Source organism: Zeus faber, assembly GCF_960531495.2.
Source record: "Zeus faber genome assembly, chromosome: 17".
Taxonomy (NCBI): Eukaryota; Metazoa; Chordata; class Actinopteri; order Zeiformes; family Zeidae; genus Zeus; species Zeus faber.
Window position 1 is genome coordinate 12,405,017 of NC_137204.1, and position 21,800 is coordinate 12,426,816.

Below are 21,800 nucleotides of genomic sequence, written 5' to 3' on the forward strand. Positions count from 1 at the left end.
GAGGAAGAATGAAGGATAATCGCAAAAGAAAGCTGCCATGCACCGAACTGTCTGTCATAGGGATCTCTTTCCCCCTTTACTGAAAAGAATGTATTTTCTGATGACAAATGCCACTTATTAGAGAGGGTTAAGGTGATTTACTGTGACTGTGAAATTGGGCCTTTCTGGATTTTCTGCCATGCAAGTAGCACGTTCCTGAACTTCCTGCGACAGAGGAGGCTGCAGTTTCAGGACTGCATTTGTAGGACTGCAGTTTTTCAGGACAGACGAGGACAAGCAAGGACCTCATTTCTAAGACATGTACATGATGGATGAGACCCTGACTAACCTCATGCCTAAAATGAACCATCTCTAACCTCATACCTAAACTTAACCATCTCTAAATTTAACTCCCCATCTCTAATCTCGTACCCAAAACTATAATTTGTTAGACAGAAAATATTATACTCCTCTTCAACAAGTTCATATAGGTCTCTGAGGTCCCCAAAACATGTCTTTGAAGTTTTATGCAGAAAATCCCCCTCAGATTATGCATTCTAGCATTCCTCTACACCCCTCTGTTTCAGGGCTGTTGTCGACAGGCTGTTTCTGTGTCTGTAGCTTTAAATGCAAATGAGATGCTGCTCCCCACCCCCGACTCCAGAACGGGTTCATTTTACTCCCGTTATTTAAGAGTTTGGATAAGATGGTTCATCTTACAGACGTTCAACTAACAAACAAATACCGTCAACGTTATTGTGGATCCTGCAGCAAGTAACGCCAGTAACTTTATAGAAAATGACATCTAATATATGACCTCAGCCATGAGCATTTGCTCGTGCTCAACTGCAAAAGAAACACACGGCAGAATTATTTCTTAAACACTTACATTTCCCTCATCTGCAGTTTTGTCCCAGACAGTTGATGTTGATTCCTCTTTCAGGAAAAGTTTTGTGGCCAGTCTATGCACACACACGTACAGGATTTTTGCCAACTGTAGCTGTGACATTGCTACCAAAAATAAACTATATCCACTCGGCTCTTCTGTCCTCTGAGGCCAGGGTCGCCCATGTAGCGATGTCTGCTGCTCTGTGCAGCCAACAATAGAGCAGTTCCCATGTTTAACGCTAGGCTTAAACATAATGCTAGGGGCTCCAGCCCATGCAAGAATGAAATGCCGCACCTTCCCAAAGGTTATTCTCAAGCCGTGGGTGGAGATACTCAGATGGGGGCCGGTGTCGTTCTAATGAGCCCCCACTTGACGTAGGAGGGGGAGGCAAATCTGAATGGCTTGTTGAATCACATGTTTTCTGACAAAGGCAGCTCACAAAAAAACAGACCGAGTTGTCTGATTTCACAGTTTGTGTGTTGTAAGGCTCATCACAGACCCAATTGTATGTGCACAGGCACTGAAAATGCGAGTTTTTCCTTAATCAGTGACCTTTAAGTTCTACATGATCTAGCTCTCCCTATATTTCAGAACCTTCAGCCCCATTTGAGGCAGTGTGTGGCCTGAAATTCGGTATGGGATGGTCCCTTTAGAATCAGCCAATCAACCACAACATTAAAACCACCACTAATAACCACTTATATTGTGTAGGTCCCCCTTGTGCCACCAAAACAGCTCTGACCGTCGAGGCATGACCTCTAAAGGTGTCCTGTGGTATCTGGCACCAAGACGTTAGCAGCAGATCCTTTAAGTCCTGGAACTTGTGAGGTGGGGCCCCCATGGATCGGGCTTGTTGTTCCCGCACATCCTGCAAATCATTCCTGAACAATTTTTGCAGAGCGGCAGGACGCATTATTTTCAGGTAATACCATTGCCATGAAGGGGTGTACTTGGTCTGCGGCTACGCAGCCCAAGTTCACAGCCAGATGCAATGTGCTCTGACACCTTTCTATCATGGCAGCATGAACTTTTTCAGCAATTTGTGCTACGGTAGCTCTTCTGTGGGATCGGACCAGACGGGCTCAACTCCACTCCCCACTTGCATCAATGATGTGGGGCGCCCATGACCCTGTCGCAGGTTCACCGGTCGCCCTTCCTTGGACCACTTTTGAAGAAGGATCAGAGAATAGTTTTTTTACTCGTCTCACAGACACACTGCACTCAACACACGTATGCAGGGAGTGGTGGCTGGAGAAATTCAGCCTCCGCATTTCTCCCACCACAGCTGTCCGTCCCCCAGGATGGCAGCTAGGAGCAGTGGGCCGCCTTCACTCAGTGCCCTGGGACCAATTCCCGGTGTGAATCCATGTTGTGGTCAGGGACAGGAAGTGTTCTGCATTTTTTTTTAAATTGGGGTCCTATTTTTATGTTGGTGGAGACCCATATGAGCGCAGGGGGAACATGCAAACTCCACACAGAAAGGCTCCAAATCAAGATAACCCACCGGAACGCGACGCCAACGGCGCCCCAGGCGGGAGTTGAGCCCAGGACCTTCCTGCTGTGCCACGGTACGTACTAACCACGGCATCCCGGGCACACCCCACAAGACCTGCCGTCTTGAGGATGCTCTGACCCAGTCTCACAGTTTGGCCCTTGTCAAAGGCGCTCAGATAATTACGCCATTTTTACGGCTTCCAACACATCAACTTCAAGAACTGACTGTTCCCTTGCTGCCCAATATATCCCACCCCCTTGACAGGTGCCACTGGAACGAGACGAGCAATGTTGTTCACTTCACCTGTCAGTGGTTTAGAGAGAGAGAGAGAGAGATTCAATTCAACTTCTTCTACTTGGCCTATTTGGAGCTTGGGACATTTAACTGACAATCCCTTATGATATTACAGTGACGCCTGTACGACGCCGAATGTTTGGCAACATAATAAAGTTCCTGACCGCACCAAGATGGCGGCGCGCGGCTGCACCCGCTGCGCCCCCACGACAAGAAGCCCCGGGAGGAACCTCCGCGCGCGCGCGCGTGCGTCATCGCGGTCCCGCCTCGAAGGTTCCCGAGTTTTTGGAAGCGGGTTATTAAAATGATAACGTGGTTGTTGACGGCGTTCGCGGCGGCGCTGCCAGCCCTCCTCCTCTACCAGCGGGTGGCCTACCCCTTCTTTTGGGAGGACGTGATTTACTACTGGAGACTGCGGAGCTTCCGAATGGCGCTGCGGTCCCGCATGCGGAAGGGAGCCGTCACGTATCTGGACTGTTTCGTGCACCGGGCGAGGGCGCACCCGGACAAGCCCTTCGTCGTGTACGAGGACCAGAGCCTCAGCTACGGAGAGGCGGACGGCAGGAGCAACCGGTTCGCCCGCGTGTTCCAGGGAGACGAGTCTCGGGCTCCGAAGCCGGGCGACGTGGTGGCGCTGCTGATGAGCAACCACCCGGACTTCATCTGCGTGTGGTTCGGTCTGTGCAAGCTGGGCTGCGAGGTGGCGTTCCTCAACTGCAACGTCAGGTCGCAGGCGCTCGTCCGCTGCTTTCGCAGCTGCGGAGCCAAAGCGCTCGTCGTGGGCGCCGGTAAATATTACTCCTAAAGTTGTACAACCCCCCCCCACACACACACACACAATCACGATCGGTTTTATTCGCCAGGGGAACATTTATGTATAAGAAAAAAATACAACTTGAAAAAAAGAAAGCTTAACAGTCCGAAAAAAACCCCGGAATAAATAAAATATAATTTAAAAGGTGAAGTAAAAAAACAAACCTTCAATATATACAATCTATGTATGTCAAAAATATACAAATGGATAAAAAGATCAATCAAAACATTATTATTATTATTGTTATTATTATTATTGTTGTTGATGTTATGATGATAATTATGTTATGATAATGAAAACCTGACGTCAGCTCTCAGTAGTCTCTGGATGTCACGGGCCCGCCGCACTCACAGGCAAAGACAAATGAAATATGTATTCGGACACTTAGGAACGATGACTCCACGAGGTGGAAAGTGGCGATAGTGGCGCCGCCGCTCCGGTTCCATTACGTTTCGCTGCATATTATTACGTTTCGCTGCACATATGTATGGAAGTGTGTATATGTAGGCGACGGATAAAAACCTTGAACCTTGAAGCGCGGCCTTTCTGAGCGGCGCCGCCGCGCACGCGCATGCGCACATGACCCGGGGGGGGGGGGTCACGTGATAGCGTGGCGGCCTGCTGATTGGTCAACGCCCGGGGCCCTCGCCAGGACGCCGGCAAGTGCGGATGTGACTGATGTCCGACCTCCCTGGAGCCGACGAACCCGCAGACAATCACAATGTATATATGTAGGCGGGGCAGTTCCAACGTCGACTTTCATAAGTGTTGTTGTTGTTGTTATTATCATCAACAACCACTACCTGAAAAAGGTGGCTCCACCGCGCACAGACGTACAAACCAGTGCGCAGTTGAGGTGGTAGCGCTGCAGCGGAGTTTTGCGCTCGTTTGTCGCCTTGGTCGCCGTTATCCATGTGTGGCGAAGCAAACGATGTGCATCCTGCAGATATAGTCGCGATGGGGTTAAACGAAAGGAATACAAGGCGCAGACTCTTAACCACACAAAGTTACGAAGTGGGGGTATTATTTTATTACTATGAACCTTTATTATATTTCTGTCTGTCTGTCTGTCTGTCTGTCTGTCTGGGGTCTTAATGGGAAGATGCGATCCGACTCGGACCAACAAGTAGCAGAAGCACTACAATAAGATTTAAAAACTCATCAATAATTACAGTTGTATTTGAAACACAAATGCCTTATATTTCATAAATATTTAGAATTTATTTGTTAACAGTTTTCAGGCTTCTTAAAGTATAAATTATATGTGTGTGTGTGTGTGTGTATTTGTATCTATTAAATATTATTTGAATTTAGTATTAAAGTATACTAGTAGTAAAGTAGTAATAACTTTACTAGTAGTAAAGTACTTTATTTTAAAATGACAACCCCAATCACAAAGTGTTTAATCGATGTTACAAATGTAATTTTGGGGTAGGGTAGGGTAGTTACAGCCTAGCATGGCAGTAACTATTCAACAGGATGTATTTCAGACATATTTGTGACAGTGTGATCAATTATCACTTTAGTTAGTGTTCCATTAACTAATCCTCAGCCTTGTCATTGTTTTGGGGGAAAAAATTCAAGCCACAAAACTGTTCTCATCATATAAGCGGAAGTCCTACACAGGTATATTGAATAACAGCCCATAATGATTGTCCCTCGTTTTTCATAGATTTGGTGGATTCGCTGACGGAGGTGCTGCCGGCCTTAAGGAGCAGTGATATTTCTCTGTGGGTGGTGGACCACACCTCGCCTCATGCCGGGTTCAACACTTTGCTGGACAAGTTGGAGGAGGCGTCCGGGGAAGCGCTGCCCGAGCGTCCCAAAGTTGACATCATGTCCAACTTCCTGTTCATATTCACATCGGGAACAACTGGTAAAAAAAAAAAAAATGGAGGGAGGGAGGTTATAGGACTTCACCTTCAACCATGCTAATGCTGTTTGCTGTGTAGCGAGTTCGTAATTACAGGAAATAAAAAAGGATGTAAAAAAAAAAACATGGATACAAATTCAAATTTACAAAAAAAAAGAAAAAAGTCTCTACTCAACTTCATTGACAATCATCGTTATTGTGCGATCCATTTTCTTAAAGATTTTAAATGTTTTTTAGTCTGTTTTTCTTATACTTTTAATGGGATTTTCCGATAACATTCTTGCTGACCTTTTTTTCCAATGAGTTGGTTCGGAGAAGATGGAAGTACGTCCTTTTTTTTTTGGTTAGAGATGGCTTGTTTTGCTCTCTTTCTTTTTGACTTGTTATATAAACCCAAACAAAAAAAGTCGGTTGACCGACAAAATGGCTGCATTTCATTAAAAGCCGGAATTTATGCTTCTGCGTTCGCACGTCATGCGTTCCCGTGGCTGTTTGCTTTACCTGTAACAGATTTTGTGCACAAGCATTACCTGTCCACTGGGAGGCAGTGTCGCATTTAGTGAACCGCAATGTACAGAAAACAAAATAAATCCCGTTGGGTTTTCTTTTTTTCAAACTTTATTTGAAAACTTTAGGAAAAAAAACAATGGATATAATAAAAAATATGTATATGCAAAAAAATATATACATATATATATGGAAATGCAAATACAAATCAGTTTTTGAACCTCATCTGCAAGTCACACTTTTATCGGCTACAATTTATTTTCCGTTTTGAACCCGCCTCCACACAGGAAGTTGAACAACTCAGCAAATCAGTGTGTTTGACCCACAGGGCCGTGCACGTGTACCTACGCAGAAGCATAATGCATATACATTATACCCTGTTTTTTTAATCACTAAAATGTTATGATTTTCCTTCCTGGCCATTCATAACACAGTCTTAAAACAATACTAAGCTTCATAAATAGGACATATTTTTTTGAAGGTCTTAGGGGGCGACTTGAATGACCCACAGTTTTATTGACGTCCCAGGTCTCTCTAAGGCGGCCAGAGTGGGTCACCTGAAAGCCATCATGAGCATGGCCTTTCTGCAGTTCTGCGGCGCCACATCCGACGACAAGATCTACATCACGCTTCCCCTGTACCACATGTCGGCCTCCCTGTTGGGACTCGGAGGATGCATCCAGCTTGGTAATCCTTTTTACGGTGTCAACTGATCGTACTACGAAACGGAGAAAGCAAAAAGCAACGGCCGATCGGTCCACTGCCGATTTGGTAAATCCCATTTTCTGCCGCCGTTCGATGGAGCGGTACGGTTTGCAAATGTTTTCTCAAAGATGGCTTGGAAAAATATCCCGTTTGATACAACATTTCAATATCTTAATACACAGTATTTCAGACTTTGTTTAAAGAAACCTCTTCAAGCGTGTGTTTCCCTCCCGTCTTACAGGTGCAACAGTTGTGTTAAAAAAGAAGTTCTCCGCCAGTCAGTTCTGGAAGGACTGTGTGAAATATAGAGTCACCGTGTTCCAATACATAGGAGAGCTCTGCCGATACCTGGTCAACCAACCCTGGGTATGATTAGAACTACCACTACTAGTACTACTACTGCTAGTAGTACTACTACTACTACTACTACTACTACTACTACTACTACATCATCTTCTTCTTCACGTTCTTCTTCACATTCTTCTCATCTTCTCCAGGTACTATAAACATAATTTGTAATCAGTGGTACATGACACACACATATATATATATTTATTTGTGTGTGTGTGTGTGTGTGTGTGTGTGTGTGTGTGTGTGTGTATGCACCGATAACATTGCCCATCTCTTTAAAATGGCACCTGTCAAGGGGTGGGATATGAGGCAGCAAGAGAACAGTCGGTTCTTCAAGTTTATGTGTTGGAAGCAGGAAAAGTGGACAAGCGTAAGGGTGGAAGTTGGTGCGGTGCGGCGTGCCGTAGGTGCTACTTCCTATTAAATCCATGTTAACGCACTGCTGCGGTTAATGTACTGGCCACGTCAGCAGTGCGGCACTTCTCTATTCTTGCACGAGAGGTCTATTCTTTTTTTTGTTTGTTTGTTTTTCAACTGCTACGCACGCCTTTTCCAAATGTTTTTGTGAAGGGTCCAATCAATTTAAATGTGTTTTATATGAGACTACATTTTACCAGTGTCCGAGAGCTGCTGTTGCATTTGGGGGCGGGGTAGATGGAGGTTCAAGTTCATTGTTATTATGTGCATCTGATTGGAGGGGAGGTGTCCAGGATGGTGTGGAAGGAGAGGAGAGAGAGGTGAGGAGAGCGCTGGGTACGAGTGCAAGGAGGGAGAGAAGTTCATAGTAAAAAGGGACATGGTCGTCCCAGATTGTTATTTTCCGACTGGACACCTCAACCTCGGAGTAGTTGTAGCCTCGCGGCAGGCAATAAAAGCGACATAGGCTTTACACAGAGGTTCTGTCGGCGTCTCTTTTATTATTATTATGTCTCTCTGATCAACCTCGCCACGCGTCACAGTATTACCAAACTGTGTGTTAGAAATATTTAAATCGCTGTTGTTGCCAATATTCCTCCTCTCTACGACAACATCGACGCGTCTGGAACGCTACACCAAGCAGACGGTGGAACTGGTGTAAAACCACACTGTGCGCCGCGCCCGTACGCTGTGCCAACGCGTCCGGTGGACTTCTACCGTAAGGATATGAACGACTTTGACAAGGGCCAAAATTGTGATGCTACACGACTGGGTCAGAGCATCTCCAAAAGGGCACGTCTTCGTGGGGTTTTCTAGGTGGTTAGTACCCACCAAAAGTGGTCCAGGGAAGGACAACAGATGAACCGGCGACCGGGTCTTGGGGCCTGCTGCGTGTGGGGAACAAAATCTAGCCCGTCTGGTCCAATCCCACATAAGAGCTAATGCAGCAGAAATTGCTGAAAAATGCTGCTATGATAGAAAGGTGTCAGAACACACAGTGCATCACAGTTTGCTGTGCATGGGGCTGTGTAGCTGCAGACCGGTGCCCATGCTGACCCCTGTCCACTGCTGAAAGCACCTACAATGAGCATGTGAGCATCAGGACTGTACCATGGAGCAATGCAAGAAGGTGGCCTGATCTGATGAATCACGTTTTCTTCTACATCATGTGGGCGGCCGGGGTTAGGGTCCGATCGAGCGTCTGAGGGATGTGCTGGAACAACAAGCCTGATCCATGGGGGCCCCACCTCACAACTTCCAGGACTTATAGAATCTGCTGCTAACGTCTTGGTGCCAGATACCACAGGACACCTTCACAGGTCTTGTGGAGTTCATGCCTCCACGGGTCAGAGCTGTTTTGGGGACACGATGGGGAGCTACACAAACTGAGTGGTTATTTGTGGTTTTATTGTTGTGGCTGGTCGGTGTATATGTGTATATACAGTGGCTTCAGAAAGTGATCAGACTCTTTCCTGATGGGTCAGCGCTGATATTAGTGGTTATTTGTTGTGGCGTTAATCGTGTGTGTGTGTGTGTGTGTGTGTGTGTGTCTGTGTGTCTTCATTCGTTCATCATTGTTCATATCAGGTTCCAGAGGAAGGCACTAACATTGTCCGTCTGGCAGCGGGGAGTGGTCTGAGGCCAGACGTATGGAAGGAGTTTGATAAACGCTTTGGGAATATCAAGATTCGGGAGGGTTACGGCTTGACCGAAGCAAGTATCGGCTTCCTGAACTACACCGACGAGGTTGGGCCCATCGGGCGGGCAAGCTTCATCAACAAGGTCAGACAAAAAATTGACCCCGGAATTTGACACGGCTCTCTTTGTCGCTTATGCTTGTATGGAAATAAACGTCCTATTTCTCCTTCAGCTTTCTATGCCATTCGATCTCTTGAAATGTGATCCCACAACACACGACCCTATCCGAGCCGACTCTGGAAGATGTATCAGAGCGCAAAGCGGTAAAATGAAATTGATGAACTTCACACACGGAACATCAGTATTCTCGTCCATATGAATGCACAAACACACGTATCCTCACCACATCTGTGTTCTCATTGAATCTTCTTTTTTCCTTTCTCTTTCGGATGCTCCCGTTAGGGGTCGCCACGGCGGATCATCTGCCTCCAATACCTTCTGTTCTACGCATCTTCCTCCCTTACACCACCCGCCTGCATGTCCTCCCTCACCACATCCATAAAACTTCATCTTTTCCTCTTGCCTGGCAGCTCCATCCTCAGCATCCTTCTCCCAATGTAACTCTCATCTCTCCTACACACGTGTCCAAACCATCTCAATCTGGCCTCTCTCACTTTTCCACCAAACTGTCCAACCTGAGCTGTGCCTCTAAAGTACTCATTCTTAATCCTGTCCATCCTCGTCACTCCCAATGAAAATGTGCCACCGCTTCTAAACCATACAACATGGTCTCACTACCGTCCTGTAGACCCTTCCCTTCACTCTTGCTGGAACCCTTCTGTCACACATCACTCCGGACACTCTTCTCCACCCACTCCACCCTGCCTGTACTCTCTTCTTCACCTCTCTCCCGCACTCTCTGCTGCTTTGGATGGTCGACCCCAAGTACTTGAACTCATCCGCCTTCTCCATCTCCACTCCTCGCATTCTCAGCTTTTCGCTGCCCTCCCTCCCATTCAGGCACATGTATTCTGTCTTACTCCCGCTGACTTTCATTCCACTTCTCTCTAATGCATGCCTCCACTTCTCCAGGCTCTCCTCAACCTGCTCCCTACTCTCGCTACAGATCACAATGTCATCCGCGAACATCATAGTCCACAGAGACTCCTGCATGATTTCATCTGTTAACCTGTCCATCACCATTGCAAACAAGAAAGGGCTCAGAGCTGATCCTTGATGCAATCCCACCTCCACTTTGAATGCCTTCGTCACGCCTACTGCTCACCTCACTACTGTCTGACTGACCTCATACATATCCTGTACCACTCTTACGTACTTACCCCCGACCTCCTCATACAATACCACACTACCTCTCTCGGCAACCTTATCATATGCTTTCTCTAAATCCACAAAGGCGCAGTGCAACTCCCTCCGGCCTTCCCTGTACTTTTCTATCAGCATTCTTAAAGCAAACATTGCATCTGTAGTACTCTTTCCTGGCATGAAACCATGCTGCTGCTCGCTGATTCCCACCTCTCCTCTTAACCTAGCCTCCACTACCCTTTCCCATAGCTTCATGCTGTGGCTGATCAACTTTATTCCCCTGTAGTTACTACAGCTCTGTACGTCTCCCTTTTTCTTGAAGATGGGTACCAGTACAATGCCCATCAGTATATGGTCTCATTGAATATGTACTTTAATCGTACAGGAGAGACTGGTCTCTTGGTGGCTCCGTTGTCAGCTACAAACCAGTTCCTCGGCTACGCTGGTAACGAGCTTCAGTCTGAAAAGAAACTCCTGAGGGATGTCTTCGAAAAAGGCGACGCCTTCTTCAACACCGGAGACCTGTTAGTTCAGGACCACAGAGACTTCATCTACTTCCGTGACCGTATTGGAGACACTTTCAGGTAATTGTATTTTGGCTGCCTCTGACTAAAGATTTTACTGGTCTGTAACTATAACGGTAACTACTAACTGGTAACTATAATCCCATGAAAATAAGAGTTGAGTTTTCATTACCTTAGAATGAGCCGTTTATATCTACATAGGGAGCAGGTCCCCTCCCACGGAGTCAACCATGTTGCACCGCCGTGTTTCTACAGTAGCCCAGAACGGACAAACCAAACACTGGCTCTAATAGAGGCCTGTCCCGTGTCCTACACGCCTGGGAGGGAGGGTGAGGGCAGGGTTATTCAGCTGCTTGCAATCTGCAACCTCGCTGCTGGATGCCAGTCAATTTTTCACACTGTAAATATATATTTTTGGTGCATCAGAAAATAGTTTGCGTTCCAGGGCTGAGGAACAATGTTATAACTAACATTGTTAACACTGAGTGAACACTAAGAACACTAACACTGAACACTATGTTTCATTTAAAAGTGCTGCGCGCAACGAAGCGAGCCGTCTCTTAATGACACTGGCAAAAGCCGCTCATCAAAAGCTGTAATGATTCTGAATGTGTCGGAACAACCAGCAAGGGGACTGAACATTTGGTTAATTTATCAGTAACGCCAACACAACAACTTAAAACCATTTAAAATATAAATCAACATTTACAAGTGCTGCGCACGCGCCTGAAGCGAGCCACCTGTTAGTTACTGACAAAAGCCGGTCTGTAATTATCCTTCTAAATGTGTCTGAAAAACCAGCAGAGAGCTGAACATTTTATTTTTGTTAAAATGTACTTTAAAGTTTCTATCTAATTATGAATTAACCACAGCCGTGTAAATGCAAATGTGACAGTGTCTGGTGAAACAGGGGACCAAGTCGAGGAAATTCGAAATCCCGCATAGCAACATGAACGTAGAAAAACAACAACTTGTTTTTCTTTTTTTCTTTCATATTAAGAAAGTTTAAATGCTAAAGAACGTACTCAATATAACCATTGGGGGAAAAAAAAAAATTTGCTGCGTTTTTATTACAGATCTTTTTTTTTTGTTTGTTTGTTTCCTACATGTAGGAAACAAAACATTTAAACACAACTGCAGTAAGGGACTGTCCCGTGCTGCGTCACGCACGTCCCCTTGTTGCTTTTTCTAAATAATTGTTCAAAATAGCTGAGTCTTTATTGACTTATTTTCTGCTATTTTTTGGCATCTGTAACAATGACAAAAACAACATCAGTAATAACTTTTCATAACAATAATAATAAATAAAAATGTATTATTAAATAAAAATATATAAATATATTATTTGTAATTACTACTTTATTGTACTTATTCTGCTGATGCACAATTTGAAAATTCCGTTTAATATCTTATTTGTCTATATTGTAATGCAGACAACATTTATGTAACTTCAACAATAATTTTGAATTATAATTATTATGAATATTTTCAGAATATTTTAATAATAATATTATTAATATTTTAATAATTTAGTAATAGAGAATATTTTCTCTATTACAAACACTTCCTGCCTTTTCATTAAAGTTTGTTAAGTTTAGCTGTAGGAAAATGTTTATACATGACGTGTATTACAAACGGTCTTTTATTTTTATTTTGAACTATATCTTATCATTCTTATCTTACCTTGAATGTATTGAAGTATCTGTAGTGTCAGTGACGGGAGATGACTTTGTGTCTGTTATATGTCAATTATGACCTATTCATGTAGATTTACAATGACAGTTGAAATGACGTAATGTATTTGTAAAGTTTAATTGAGTTTACTTTACTTTGATTACATTTTCAGTAAGTTAGGTTTTAATGAAATAGGAAAAGTTTCCGATGCCTCGTTGGATTTTGAATGCATCGCTCACTCGCACATTTCGGTGCTTTCCAGTGAACGTCGTGACGAACTCTGTGGATTACTGTTTATTGTATTTTTTATTAATGTGAACCACGGATTTAAAATATTGATCTAACAGATCTACTGACATCTTTCGGGTAAGAAGCTATATACATACACGTAAATTGATAGTTGGGTAACGTTGAACAAGTACAGAATGACTCGGTCCACTCTGCACACTGGACACGTTCCAACTGAACATTCTCAATCAGAGTCTGTACATTTATAGTAAATAATATGATGACGTCATAAAGCCTCTGACTGTAAATCTCACCTCGTTCATTTTAGAAGGAGACGTGTGACGTGTCAGTTAACCAGACCAACTGAATATTTCGGGCCAAAGTTGTTCAGTTTTTTACTTATATCTGCTCTGTATGTGGATCGATTTGGATGAATTTTCAACCACGAGATCCTTGTGACATAGCGGTTAAAGTGGTTGACCGTGTTTCTAGCTTACGCTGAAGTATGTCTTCCAGGTAGTTTTAGCTGGGCTGGACATATTTTGGACCGGCGTACATGCATGTCGGTATAAAAATCGCTCAAAATTTAGTCGGTATTTCGATAATGTCCACTCCGTATGTGGATCGTTTTGGATAATACTTCAACCACGGGGTCTTTGTGAGAGCCGGGTTCAAACGAGACATAAACCGTGTCCGTGCATTATGCTGAAGTTGGTTTTCCAGATAGTTTTAGGCTTCAAAATTCCGAGAATATTTCCTTTTTTTTCATCTTACAATAACAATAAGGGGCTGCCATACAATTATGGGCTGGACCCATAATAACAATTGTTACTATTATTATACCTGAGATATAGCACTTTTTCTATGTTTCTTCTGTTTTTCTCAAAGTGTATTTCCAAATTGCTAAACTAGCAATAGTAAAATGTGGAGAAGACATACTGTATATTTTAGCATCATGGTCAAGAGCCCTGTATTTAGTGTATTAGCTTCTGTGACCCGTTTAAGTCCAATAAACCCCCATAGTTATCGCATATTATGTACAATTTCAGGTCATAATTACTTGATAATATGATATCATGTAATGTCGAAGTGCCAATATCTCAATTTTCTCCCTACTTTAGGATGCTGAAACGGTGACGTAGTCCAGTTATCAAGTGTTTGATCGCTTGTGAAATGTGTCGTCCTGTAGGTGGAAAGGAGAGAATGTAGCCACCACGGAAGTTTCAGAGACATTGGGCGGTCTGGACCTCTTCCAGGAGGTCAATGTCTATGGTGTGGCCATACCAGGTTAGTGAGGCCACTGCCACCATCCAGTTGTTGGTTATTAGCACACGACGTGTACGATTATGTGGAATAGACAAGATGAACCCGCTTCAAACTGTGTCACTAGGATACGAAGGACGAGTGGGTATGGCCTCCATCATCCTGAAGCAGCATCACAAATTAGACGGTGCCAAACTCTACGACCATTTAGTCAGAAGACTCCCTTCATACTCCTGGCCATGGTTTCTCAGAATTCAGGTGAGGTAACAGATGACTTTATTCACTTATGAGACGGCCAGTATCACATTTCTATTTCTTTTTTCCCCCCTCTCTTTGTGTAGACATCTTTGGACGTGACGGAGACGTTCAAGCAGCAAAAAGGAAAATTGGTGCGTGAAGGCTTCAACCCGATAGTCATCACGGAGCCTCTGTATTTCCTGGATCTCACTCAGAAGGATTACATCCCCCTGACCACACATCTGTATGATGACATTATCTCTGGAAAGATCCATCTATAGACAGATACAGGACAATTGTGAAATTAGTTGGAACTAAAAGATAACTCATTTCTTTACAAAACGTCCATCTACTGCGAAAGGTTGAGTGATCCTAATTCATTTTCGAGCCTATCTTTTGCAGCAATATGTCACAAAGCCAGAGTTTTAATATTGACAATCCTTTTTAATAATAGACAGATAGATAGATGATTTTATTAAAAGATAACATAAATGCCTATATTGTGTCCACATTCTGAGAGTCTAAAGGACTAATGTACTGTAACGTCCATAATATGGACATTAGTTAATAATAAATATTTCTCGTTTAAAATCAAAATTCTCTTATATCCATTACTTCAATATTATGCAGTTTACATAAAGTTTTACCATTTTAAGGACAGCTTTTAACATATCCTCTTTTTAAAATTGAATAACCCATTGGCAATGCTTAGATGCACGGCTTACGTGTATGCCAAAACTTTTCAGATCCAATTTGAATCGAACATTCACACAATTATGAGAACAATTGTGTGAATTGTGTGGGCCTCAGCCAATCAAGTATTCACTCGGACCGTGGCATAAGCAAATGCACTTCCCGGGGACAATCAGTTCTCTGTCTCATCTCGGTTGAATTTGGATAATGAACACCTTGCATGACCCCTTGATAAACGTTCTATAATCGTTCCACAACTTCCAAGCACCCACCGCCCCCCCCCCCCAGGGTCTAGGGTCCCCTGAAGGGAATTTTAACGGGGTGGGAGAATGACAGCTCTGTCTTACATTCCATCCTTGTTTACACCTTGTCCCATAACCATTCCAGGATGACATGTCCAAGTGCAACGACTGTAACTAACTTGCTAAAATAATAGAAAAGTTAGGTAAAGACCGTGGGACAGCTTGGGGCAGGAGGGAATACAACCTACTGGGAATGTGATGTATTTGGGAAACTCAGAGTCCATGGTCAGGACAACTAGTGGTCTTAGTGATTTGGATGCCCAAATCTAACTGACTGACTGAACAACTGTTGAGAAGAATATAGTGTGTCTAGAAGACAAAAGCAATGTCTAATAAATGATGTCTGAATGAACACTACTGACACTGCATTATTTTTGTCAGCAACTCGTCTTAAAACTGTGATGTATGAAATCAGCGTCAGCGGTAGATGATGACAGGGGTTGTTCCAGATTTCAGGAGAGCATCTTTATTTCATCCCAAGATAGCCAGTTCTGGGATGTTTCAAACTTCAGCCGCGCGCGGCTTTCTCTCAGAGAGTAAGTTAGTAAGTGTGGCAGTTTCGCTTGCCACACGTCATCTGAGTGGCGTTTTCAGGGCCCTCCGACACAGAGCCACAGGCAGAGATGATGCAGACACACCAGTTTATTGTGGAGAGTGGGAAAGATGGAACACGCCAGGAGCAGATGGACACATGTCATGACAGAGTCTCTCCCAGTGTATGCGCGGGGATGGGTGGCTTACCTGTTGCTCGATGATTGCTCTGAAGTGCAACAGGCGTACAGCTATCCCGATACCGGACCCAATTACCAAGATCCAATACAGGTATGGCTGCTTAAACCACCCCACCCCAACACCACAGTAAGTAATGATTCTTTATATAACACTTTTCACAGACGTCAATCCCAAAGTGCCTCACAATCAAATAAATAAGATAAAAAGCGTAAAACACACAGGGGAAACAGGGACAAGTTAAAACATGAAAATAAAAAATAAAAAAAACACATGCTACCTAAATGCCTGTCTGAACAGATGGATTTTTAGCTGCTTTTTAAAAGAGGCCACAGACTCCAGAGACCTCAGATTCATTTGGAAACTTCCAAAGCTTAGCTGCTGCCAACTGGAAAGCACGATCTCCCTGACTCGTGAAAGTGTCCGAGGGACACTTAGAAGACCCTGTTTGAAGGACCTAAGTCATCTGCTCGTGGTGTGTGGGTGCAGGAGGTCCATAATATAATGCGGAGCCGGGCCATGTAGAGCTCTATACGTGAGCACCAAGATTTTAAAATGAATTTTAAAAACAACAGGATGGCACTGCAGAGAGGTTAAAAAAGGTATAATGTGTGATCATCTGTTGGGTGGTATTAAAAGCCTAGCAGCAGCATTTTGGGCGGTTTGTAAACGGTCCAAGGAAGATTTATTAAGGCAGGTAAAAAGAGAATTTGATTGATTTATTGATGCATTTTATCACATACTTGTCTAACTCAATTACCACTCTAACAACTACAAACTTATGGCAACAAAAAAAATCGAAGAAGTAAAATTCCAGACATTCCAAGGGCTACAGTTCTCTCGGAAAGTTCGGGAAATATGGCTGCCGATGCGGAACCTGTTTCAGCCTCCCTTCTAATCACCGAACTCAACAAGCTCAGAACAAGCCTCTCAGCTGAACTGAAAACCGCTCTCTCTCCAATTCAAGCTTCACTTGACGCAATTCGTCTCACTTCTGACAACCACGGGTGAACGCCCACTACCGTTGAAGCCTTCCTTACGGACCACAGTGACAGGATAACATCAACAGAGGCAGCCCTCACTGAGTTAGCGACCGAAAAGACTTACCTTAAGGCTGAAGTGGATGAATTGGAGAATCGCTTTCGGCGTCGAAACATCCGTGTTGTTGGTGTGCCTGGAAATGCCGCACAAACATCCGTCAAGTTTTTTTCAGAGCTCTGCATTTTAGAGAAGCCCTCGGAGCTAGACAAAACGCACAGGACTTTGCACCCAGGCCAGGGGTGATAATAGTCTGCCTCAATTCCAGGATAAGGAACGCTTAATGCACTGGGCGAGCTAGTAGGGCCAGGTGCTTTACCAGGGCAAGAAAATATTTTTCTTCATTGACTTAAGAGCCAACATGGCAATAAAGCTGGCCTCGTTCGGCGTGAAGTTGTCCCTTTATATAAATTTTTTTTAAAAAGGCGTCAAGTTCTCTATACAACATTCATCTGTTGTGTATGGTTGACAATCCAGCAAAAGCTGAGGACTTCTACTCAAGGAACATAGAATCAACCTGAACTAATCGGATATTGAACGCCAATCAATAAGCTCTGAGGGCTTTTGGACGGAGCGGAACTGTGCTGAATATCACACTTTAGCCTGCTATGTGCAGTCGATGCAGGTCAGGTTTTGTTATTCGCGTTGGCCGTGCGCTGAGGGCCGTGTGCCTCTGGGTTGTCATCACGTTGGAGATACTGTACTACTAGTGACGCACTGTTCTGCACTGCACTGTTGTCTTGTTTAAACGTGGATTTTCTAGAGTGCGTTGGCAGACTGGCGCTATTGTCTTGATAACTATGCCGTGACATCAACATGAGTGATGCTCCAGATGCTCTAGATTTCTGCAGGAGTGTATTACTCAGTTGTGCCACATGATGGGGTAATGTGCCCAAGCAAACAGCAGGCCCTGTAACACTACGGATGGGCTCTATTGTGTGCGTGAGGCTTATTATACAAACATAGAGTAACCCGTGTTTGTTTTTGTTTTTAATGTTGTAATTTAGGTGCCCAACATCAGTACACTGAAAAGATCCTTGTCAAACTGTGCAAACTGTGCAAATGTGTATATATGTATACATACTGTGTGTGTGTGTGTGTGTGTGTGTGTGTGTGTGTGTGTGTGTGTGTGTGTGTGTGTGTGTGTGTGTGTGTGTGTGTGTGTGTGTGTGTGTGTGTGTATGGCAGCGCACAGCCAACCTGGGATGTGCCGTGGGAATCCAAGCAGGATTCCCACGGCTGCGTGAGGACAGGGCCCATACAGGACGGGCTGTCTCTGAGCTGACGGCGCACGAGCGTCTGAACCCTCGGACCACCTGCACCGGGCGCCCCGGTGCCTCACCTTGTAGAGCACATCATTTTCAAGGCATTTTCTGGCACGAGGCCATTTGCTGCATGTCATTCCCTCTCTCTCCCCTGCCTTTCCTGTCTCTCCAAACTACAATTCGGCCAGGACCCCACCGCCCTTGTGGACGGTGATGACATCACCAAAGAAGGCTGCAGCTCTGAACGCAGAAAAGGCAGTTCTCTTCGGGTGGTGCTCACGGAACTTCGGAACAGAGGGTTTTACTCATATTACTTCCTAGTTCTGAAACTTAGAGGGGTGTACATCCGACCCTGGATCTACGCACGCTGAATCGCCACATAGTGACTCGCCCATTTTGAATGCTCACTGGGAAAGTGCTGCTGTGGGCCGTCCATGAGGGCAATTTCGGCACTGACCATCATGAAGCTGCTCAGGCTGTCGGCAGCAGCCAACACAGTACTGCTGCTGGGCCTCCAGTATCCATCTATGGTGGATACTGCGCAGTATCCAACTATGGAGTTCTCCGGTTAAACCCGGTGCCCCAATGACCACGCACGCTGATTGTGCCACAATCTCTCAACAGGAACCTAGCCTACTGGAGGAGCCCCAGACACTCACACAGGGTGTGCGTCTTGGTCGAGTCTCCTTTTACACACAGGTTTTCATGGACGCCTCCCAGATCAGGTCAGACAACCGGGCTTACATCAACCGTCAGGGGGTGTGAGATCACCGGTGCCCAATTACACAACTGAGAGGCTGTGGAGATGGCCGCTACTATGGCTCCACTCTCTGTCGGTGAGCCACATTCCGGGCCATCTGAATGTAGGGGTGGACCTCATGTCACGAGGAGGCCCGCGCAAGGCAGAGTGGCGTCTCCACTCATATATGGTACTCCATCTTTGGAGACTATTAGCTCAAGAGAGACTGCTCAGTGTCCCCTATGGTTCTCCCTCCACAGGAAAGACGACCCCCCTCTGGCAGTGGATGCGCTCGTACCACCAGGGCTTAGGTGTCTCCTTTACATATTTCCACTGTCAGCGCTGCTGCCCAGACTGATGGAACGAGTTGGAGGGGCTGTCGTTGATACTGGTAGCCCCCGATCATCCCGGTGCACTTTGGTTCATGGAGGGCCGACCATTAGTGGTGGTGGGCCCATGGCAGATCCCTAAGCTCTGCAACACGTTGTTGCAGGCCGGGGGCTCAGTGACCTCCTCACTGGTCCTGGGAAGTCCTCTGCTGGCCTGGCGCCTGAACGGCGCAGGCTTGAACAGCATGGACTTTCACAGGCTGTCATCTTCACCATCGTGGAGATCCTAAAGGGCTACGTCTTCTTCAAACAACTGTAGTTACAAAGCTACAGTCCTCTTGATTTATCTTATAATTGTTATTACTGTCAGTAAATGTTTATTTTATTTATTATTAATTTTATTGTATTTTTAACATTTTTTGCATTGGCCTGGTCGTCGATAAGCGAAATACAATAAATCGAGTTTGGTCGACAACTCCATACATTTGTAATTCAAATAAACAATTAGACTTGGTGCTTACTATCTGGCATGTAAACTTGTTCTCAAAAACCACAGCAAGTCCACCACCATGATCCATCAGCCGAGGTGTGCTGATAAAAGAGCAGTCCGTAGGACAAAGTTAGATGAGATGAGAATAATTCATATTCTGCACTGGGTGTCTCTGAGTGGTCGTTCCTCAAGGCACCAATTCCCCCCCGCGCGCCCACCGCGGGATTTGTTGTTGTGATCCGGTTACCTGGGTGGAGAGGGGGTCGAACCGGTCACCTGCCTGACATCTGCGGACATGTACTAGGTGCACAATTACAACAGCATTACCCCAGCAGGTCGCCTTTCATCATCATCCAACGACTTACGTATTTCCTTGAGCTACTGAGTCTTATGAAGTGTGGTCATCTCCTCCACATCATTTTATTCAAGGAAGAGCACTTGAATGGAAAAATCAGGACTTGAACCTGGGACAGCAGTGCTGAACCATCACGCCAGGTCACCAGGTCCCCTTTCCGCTGAGCCCTGGTCTCTGAGCGTTTTTTTAAACGCGCACTTGTGTTGCGGACTTTCAAAAGATCACCCGTCATGATCAAACCCTCGAGTCCTCTAACACTGAAGTTGTCATCCAACGACTCTCCTCGCACCACTGAGTCTTATGAATGCCTTCTCATTAACAGGTTTATTATTACTTTTGCTTATTCAACCGCTTTATTTATCTTATGTAATGAATTCAGATGACATACATACATACATTTTGTCCATTGTGTTGTAGGCACGGACTAAAATTAAAAATTTGTCAGTCACAAGCCCAGCAGCCTGAGAAAACAGCCAAAGTTTTCACCATGAAAGTCCCAACAATACAAGTGTGTCCCCCTCTCCGCCCACCATGCCAGTGTCCACTATGTAAGTTCTCTAAGGTCCTTTTCTTGTAATTCTAATTATTGGGATACTTGTGGGACGTGAGTGATGCATAGCGCCGATCTAAATAAGTCACTCTCATTCATTGCATGGGGAATTGTATCTCTTGATGGATGATATTATCAACTTGAGACGGAATTGTCTGGATTTCATTTTGAATTTGTTCAGTGGGTGCGTGGGCTTGTTGGAAGTGCAAGTCTTTGTTCTAGTTTATTTTATCATTCTTGTCCTCTGTTTTCCTTGTGAGTGGAGAAGGAAATAATACTGCCTCTCAGAGCTGCCTTTGCCGTTTCCCAGAGTAAGGACGGTGACATTTCTGATGTTTCTCATTCATTTCAATGAAGGATGTCCATTCTCTGGAAAAGAAATGGTTCAATTCTTTATCCGTCAGAAGTGAGGTGTTAAATCGCCACCTGCCAGGAGGGTTCGGGTTGGATTCATTGATGAATCTTCACTCATATTAGATCTACAAAGTGTCATTTAAAAGTTAGTTCTGACTTTCGTTGCCGTTCTCCAAGCTTGTCGGACTCTCGTCGCTGGGATTTTTTGTTTCATGTAAACGATGGAAAATAAAATAAAATAAATACATCTACAATAAAAAAAACAACAACAACCCACTATTGTTTTTGTTTGGAGAAATGCACAGCGGAAGTGTGCCACATACTTTTCTTTTGACAGCAGAATTCTTTGTGAAATACTTACATTTCCATCGTCTGCAGTTCCTTCATGGACAGTTGGTATTAATTCCTCTTTCTTTTAACAGATTTGTTTGCTGAGTTACTCAGATGTGGTTCACCTGTGGGCCCTGTGACGGATGAAGGGTACAAAGATCTGAACATGGTGTTTCAGGTCATGTTTGCTGACAAAGGTTGCCCACAAAAACACACAGCTGACTGAGTCTGATTTGACAGTTTGTGTGTTAGTAGGGCATCAGAGACCCGAGTCTATGCGCACAAGCACTGAAAAAGTGAGTTTTCCCATAATAAGTCTCCTTAAAGGCTTGGAACGTTTGCCCCAATGGACTCACGTGTAAGCACAGTGGGAAGCTGCAACAGAGCGCCACGTTTCTCAATAGTTAAAAAAAGA

At 44.7% G+C, this 21,800-nt stretch overlaps 1 protein-coding gene across 1 annotated transcript; it reads left to right on the top strand.

Moving 5' to 3' along the window:
- Window positions 1-2,873: 2,873 nt before the first annotated feature.
- LOC307242721 (long-chain fatty acid transport protein 6) lies at window positions 2,874-15,560 on the top strand. The gene is made up of 10 exons (XM_080017274.1): window positions 2,874-3,445; window positions 5,144-5,347; window positions 6,380-6,538; window positions 6,798-6,922; window positions 8,912-9,106; window positions 9,195-9,285; window positions 10,671-10,869; window positions 13,901-13,998; window positions 14,102-14,232; window positions 14,316-15,560. The coding sequence occupies exons 1-10, from the start codon at window positions 2,962-2,964 to the stop codon at window positions 14,490-14,492; spliced, it is 1,863 nt and encodes a 620-aa protein (XP_079873400.1). The 5' UTR covers window positions 2,874-2,961; the 3' UTR covers window positions 14,493-15,560.
- Window positions 15,561-21,800: the final 6,240 nt, after the last annotated feature.